Source organism: Cariama cristata, unplaced genomic scaffold (genome assembly GCF_000690535.1).
Source record: "Cariama cristata isolate BGI_N322 unplaced genomic scaffold, ASM69053v1 scaffold2998, whole genome shotgun sequence".
In the NCBI taxonomy this organism is placed as follows: Eukaryota; Metazoa; Chordata; class Aves; order Cariamiformes; family Cariamidae; genus Cariama; species Cariama cristata.
Window position 1 is genome coordinate 38,139 of NW_009631536.1, and position 6,213 is coordinate 44,351.

Genomic DNA, 6,213 nt, shown 5'->3' on the forward strand with positions numbered 1-6,213 from the left:
TATGGTTTTTGAAATATTTATCTAGGTCTTGAACTACTGATTCTTCGGTAAAATAAAGGGCAGAAGTAAAAAATTGAAGTCAGAAGATTGTGATTTTTCGTTTTTATAATGTTGGCAGCACATTGAATGTTAATAGTTAGACCTGGTGCTGTCAAGACTAGTATAGTGGTATTTTTCTATAGTGCAAACAGGAATGATATAGTTTTGTTTTGGAAAGCAAACATGTTTGCTTAATTTTAGTGGTCAGGTATTGCATTGCCATATGTAGGTACTGTTTGGGCTTAATGGGGATTCTGCTCACAGTGACTTCCAAGACTCAACGTACAGACACCTCACTTTAGTTTTCTTGGAGCACTCTATTATTAATAACTGCCTTATCAGCCAGCGTAAAACCAGTTTGCTGATCTGAAATGGAAGCATTTGTTAGAGATTATCTACAATATTTGTGTAGCTGGAGAAAGGTGGTGTGTTTATGAATGCAAAATATACACTTAAAGCTGAGTGCCAGCAAATGCTTACATGCCACTTTGAATGCAGGTTTTTTGTGCACCTGGCATCCTAGCTCAAACCCTCTTAACAAAGAGGAGAAAAAAAAATTGAAGGCAACACAAACATAGGAGGTGTTCCTCTGCTGTCAGCTAGAAGCTATAGATTCACTTTTTTTGTGATGTTATCCTATTTTATTTTTTTTTGCTACACCTGTTCAGTATATTGAGTTCTGTATATTTTTACAGGAAAAATACAGGCTTGTGACTGTCATTCACATAGTTTCTTTGATTTGAGACTGCTTGTTTTATTCTGTGGAATATGGCAATCACAGCTATACATAATTTCTACGGAAAATGGTGCTTTATTTCTTGCTTGAAAAATGGTCAGCTTACCTTCCGAGTTACCTACTGTATTTATCTTAGGTACTGACAAAGGTAGTTGCTGAACTACTATGTGGGCACTTTGTAATGGCTGATACTAGGTTACTTAGGGTAGAGATTTTAATAAAGGATTATATGATTTAAAGAAAAAAAATTGATAGACTTCAGTAGATCCTACTAATTTACTTTAAAATCTTTACATTTTTACATTCTCCTTGATAAATTCTTATAGGCTCTTGGGAAGAATAGCTCTTTAATCACAAGTAATGCACTTCAAATAGGACTATCATTTGAAATAATTGTTCTTAAAACGGCATTTCTGTTGCCCTGATATCCTGCCTGAGCTTATTTATAATATGTTCTCCTCATTCTACTGACAAGAGCAAGTGCTTATACTGTCGATAGACCTGCAAACCCAAAGCCAAGCTTTATTCAGGTAAGACCCGTATATCAACTATGCATAGCGGCAACTGAGTTCCATGTTTAGGATATATACCTTAGTGAGTGCATCAGCTAGGTCACTAATACGTGCCCTTGGTGCTCTTTAAGGTGTCCCTGTGTATGGTAGCCTCTCATTGTCCATTTAGGAATTTTTGCTTCATGTTTAAATATCTTTAGATTTCTGTATTTCTTCTGTGGTTGCTGCTTCTGTTCATTCTTCTTGGCTTCCTCCAGGGTCCATCCTCAAATCAGCACAACGGACTAGTTCTGAACCTGCATGTTCCTCCCCCTGTTTCTACCCCACCAAAAGAAACCCCAGAGCTGAAAATCCAGGTTAGAGAAATATTCTCAAGGTACAACTGAGAATAATTTTAGTTCACTGCCTCTTTTTCTGTATTCAAATATATTTCAGCTGCGAACTACAAACACAAGTGCTATGGGTTAACGCTGTTATCATCTATAGGAATTTTGCTGTGCACCATAACAGTGCTGTATTTTGCTAGGAAACTAGCTTTCGTCCTCAGAGTGCAAGGCTTCTTAAGGTACTGATGTTGGGCTGTTTCTTAAACATGTTTTGTACTGCAGAGCTACCAGTAAAATCTGTCAGGACCTTGCCTGTGTTGAGATTGTAAGACCTGATCTGTTACTACTTCATCCCTTGCACTACAATGCCCTGTGTGCTGGAGTCAGTCTGTAAATGTGTCTCTTCTGCCAGCGCTGTGAATTAACACTGCAGAGCAGTCAAGTTGCATTTGAGAAGAATTTGCAGAGATCATAATGCTGCGTGCATAAAACTGGTGCGATGTTTGTCTGTTTGTAGGAAGTTTTAAGGACTGGATGTTTGTTTAAGCTCTGCTCTGAATCCCTGAGCAAAAATTACTGGGATTGCAGTAAAGATTTTGTAGAGCTCCCCACGTCTTCCTATTTAAACCCTTCTAAAGATTATTTGAACTATTTTTTAATATCTCCTTGTTTCCATATAAGAGTTTCATGTCTGATCAAGTCTTATTAACTCCATACATTGCAAAGAGCAGTCTGAGTGAGTTTGTTTGTTTAAGCCTCAGTTAAAGGAATTTGTATCTTTAAATACCATACAGCAAGCCTGGAAGAGCTCCATGGAGGGGAAAGCACAGCTGTTCCATCATGGTCTGTCATGGTTTCCATGTGTCCCGTAGGCCATATCTTTCTTAAACTCATCTTGTAAAATTACCGAATTCCTTATGCTTGTGCGTTTTCAGATGCATGATAGTAGGTGGGTCTTTGGAATATTATTTTTTTTTTCACTTTTCCCCTTCACCTGGCCTACGGATCTGTCATGGCATGCTCTGGTCTCATCTGATCCATCATAAATGTAAGTGTCAGTCTGTTTTCCCTTCAGCCTCTACCATCCAGATGTAGTTTTCAATTAAAGCATTAACAGAAAAACACAAGTTGCTAAAAAAGTTGATGAGTAGATTCTGACTCCCAATAGTTAATTTTTCTTTGGGATTAGACCCTGGAAAGCACTGAGTAGTCATCAAAGGCATGTTGGAACTCAGTCTTCTGGCTCACATGACCTCCTTCTTCTAAAGGAATAAAAAAACCCCACTCGCATTCAATGACATTAATGAGAAATTTTCCCCCCTGCAAACATATTGTAACTGTGAAATAACATTAAAGTTTCTCTGCCTTGTTATGAAGTCTTTAAATGTCAATGCCATTTCTGAGACCATCAGGGCAGATTTAATGGCGGCCAAGGTCAACAAATGCTAACTGATACCTCTCTTTTAGGGCCTTCAGGGACTCTTAATAGAGTCTCAGCCATGAAGTTAATTTGCGATGTGGACCTTTATTCTTAAACTTACTCCTGATGATTATTTTCTACCATCTTCATTCGTGTGCTTAGATTTCTTAACATTCTCTTGTCTCTTCAGTCAATAAAACAAGCTGCTAAAATAAAAAAATTCTCAGTTATTTCATCTTTGAATACTCTTTTTTTTGTTCCTTTTTACTTCTGTTTATGGGTTGCAGAAGGGTGGGTGTATGCTTTCTGTAGTCATCCTAAGCTGCCAGGTCTGATGGGATCCTCTAAGAATATCCTGCCACCTTCTGCTGTTCTAGGCGGTTGGGAAACTGTCCACCTTGAAAGCCGCTTTCTTGGCTTTTGGTGCCCAAAATGCTTTGTTAGCAGAAGCAGGTGAGGTGGGAAATGAGAGAGAGTGTGTAACCATGGGATTCTCTTACTTTCCCTTTGCTGTAATATTTCTTCCTGTTGCTGGTCATCCCTTTATGTATTGTCTAATTCAGATTAAAAGGGCTTTGTAGCCTTTATTTGTTGAGAAAATATTGCAGACAAGGATGGCATGCTACAAATAATAAATAACAAAACTCCGTCTTTTTGGCAGCATGTTGCATTTCTACTCAGTTGCCCTGCCAGCCCCTCTGACTTTAAAATATTTTAATGTCCTGCACTTTTCACCTAGTCCAAGCACCAGACTTTCCTCAGACATTTAGCACTGACATTAATGCAAATGCCTCCAACTGACTGGGCCCTTTGAGGCAAAACATGACATCCTTGGCTTTCAGTCACATGGCGGAGAGGATATATTTGTATCCACAAAACTGGACATAATAAAATATCAGTATTCAGGTGCTAATCCACGTTAATTTACATTCTGTGAAGTATAGAAGAAACTTGTAATTGGCTGTCTTGAAGGACAGCAGAATACTATTTTGTTTATTTCGAAAAAAGAATTTAGATTATACATATAAATACGGCATAGATTTGGGTTTTCTCTCTCTTCTAATCATCGCTGGGCACTTGGTTGCATTCTTAACTTCTAGTGTTTTGGGCTGGCTGACTGTCTTCCACTCTATGTGGACAATGCCTATCTATTGTAAGCATTGCCAAGGTGCAAATAATACTTTTCTTTCCATCAGCGGATACCAAATTTCCCTTCTAAACCACTTTCACTGCAGTGGTTTTGTTACCTTTAACAAACCTGGCTTCTGTAATTAAAAAAATCAGATCTTTGTGAAAGGTCCTGGAGGCTGGAGAAGTTTAAATTCAGTATGTTATTGAAATTAATGCACAGGTCTAGCAAAAGAAATGCAAGTGCCTGATTCACTGCTGTTCTGATGTGCATAAAATCTCAAATGCCTAACTGCCTAGATGAACCATAGTGCAAAGATACTCCAGGATGTAAGTAGGATTTTGATGTCTGTTACACAATATCCACAAGTATAACAAAACCACTAGAGTTTGCTTGTACTGGGTTGACAAATGTGAATTACAGTTGCGTTCTTTCTTCAGAGTTTTATCAGAGTATAATCACTTGCCCAGCTTAATTGAAGAATCACTTACGTTTATAGCTGAATTTAAACATGTTTTGTATTTAAATGACAGCTTTTGATGTACAACCATTTTTTACAGAAAGTAGTTGGTTTTTATCTGTGTTTCTGTAAAGATCTTTCAAAAACTCTCATCAAATTTCCAGCGGTAAGTAATATCCCATTCAGTGCAAGGTGAAATGTTTTACATCAAATCTCCTGCTGTGTAATGGCCAATCAAAGAGTATTTATAGTGGCTGAATGGATTTTTTGACTCGGTATTCAAAATTAAACATTTTCAAACCTTAACATTTAATGTTTTTTGCCACTCTTCAAGTTGATTTTATGTAACCCTAGATGCTCACAACTACTTGATACTCTGAAGCGACTCATTTTATGCTAAGGATCCTGCAGGCAGTAGTTTTACATTTATTACACTTGTGTAGATGGAATGAAATGTAGATTTGATAGCAGATTCGTGTCTGTCTTCTGATAAACATTTTCTTGGATTTGGTTGTATGTCCATCAGCATGATGCAGGAAGTCTATTTCTGAGAGGACACGTTTACCAAGTGAAATTGATGAGCAAAGATAAATTTTGGTAATTCACAGGAAATTGTTTCTCTTATTGCAGATATCCAGTAAGAAGAGCTCATGCCAGCAACTATCTTTGGAGCTAGATGGTTCCTATTTGGGTATCGGGGGACCTCAACCCTCTTATAAGAACAGTAGAGTATTGAAGACTGGAAGCTCAGCCCATGTTGCATTGTCTCAACCTTGCAGGAATAACCACGATTGCGGGACTGAAATCCATTACAACCATCAGGAGTGTCTGAAGGAATATCTGATAGAAAATGGCTTGCACAGAAAGTGTAACAATATGATTTCCCCAGCCAAGCAGAGGAGCCCTCACAATGTAAAACCAGCTCAGGAGATGGACCAGAAAGCAAATGAATTTCAGAGCACATGCCCTCAGCAAGTGAGTCACGGTTGTGCTTGCAGGCATGTAGGGAGCTCAGGGAGCGTGCAAGAGAGCCACCATGTCAACCACGTACTTAGAAGACACTCTGGGCCAGTTCACAAAACCTGTGATTATTCTTGTCGCTCTCAAGTTTCTGGGCTGAATGACAGGATAGACTCAGGGCCTAAAGAAACAGAGCAGGCTAAAAGGTTGTCTGAAGAAAGAAAGCAGAAGCTGCTTCTGCAGAAAATGGAGCTGGAAATTGAAAAGGAACGACTCCAACATTTATTGGCTAAGCAAGAAGCAAAACTGCTCCTAAAACAACAGGAACTACACCAATCCCGCAAGGATTATAACAGGTGATTTTGAGATTTGTAACTTTAAAAAAATTCCTAAAATTTCTAATGAACACTTGGACAATAGTTAATTGAAGTGGAAGATCGGAACTGATGAGATAGGCAAGACCTGTGGCACAAATTCTCTCTAACAGTGATCTAGAAGAGTGGAGGTTTATTAGTATGTTATCATACACTGTTGGGAAACAGCATGACAGCTGTGGAAAGTGGCAGAAGAAAACAGTATGTGGTAGAAAGAAAGGCACAAGAAAAGAAGTGGTAAAAGACTGGGTAGGGAA

General features: G+C 38.4%; 1 protein-coding gene across 1 annotated transcript in view; it reads left to right on the forward strand.

Annotated features, from left to right (window-relative positions):
• Window positions 1–1,544: 1,544 nt before the first annotated feature.
• The window catches only part of KIAA1328 (KIAA1328 ortholog), a gene marked incomplete at its 5' end in the record, with an annotated part of 35,185 nt that continues 30,516 nt past the window's right edge, over window positions 1,545–6,213 (forward strand). The window contains 4 exons of the mRNA XM_009705988.1: window positions 1,545–1,643; window positions 3,411–3,486; window positions 4,757–4,788; window positions 5,253–5,938. Of these exons, the coding sequence (XP_009704290.1) occupies window positions 1,545–1,643; window positions 3,411–3,486; window positions 4,757–4,788; window positions 5,253–5,938 (893 nt within the window). The remainder of the gene's footprint in view (window positions 1,644–3,410; window positions 3,487–4,756; window positions 4,789–5,252; window positions 5,939–6,213) is intronic.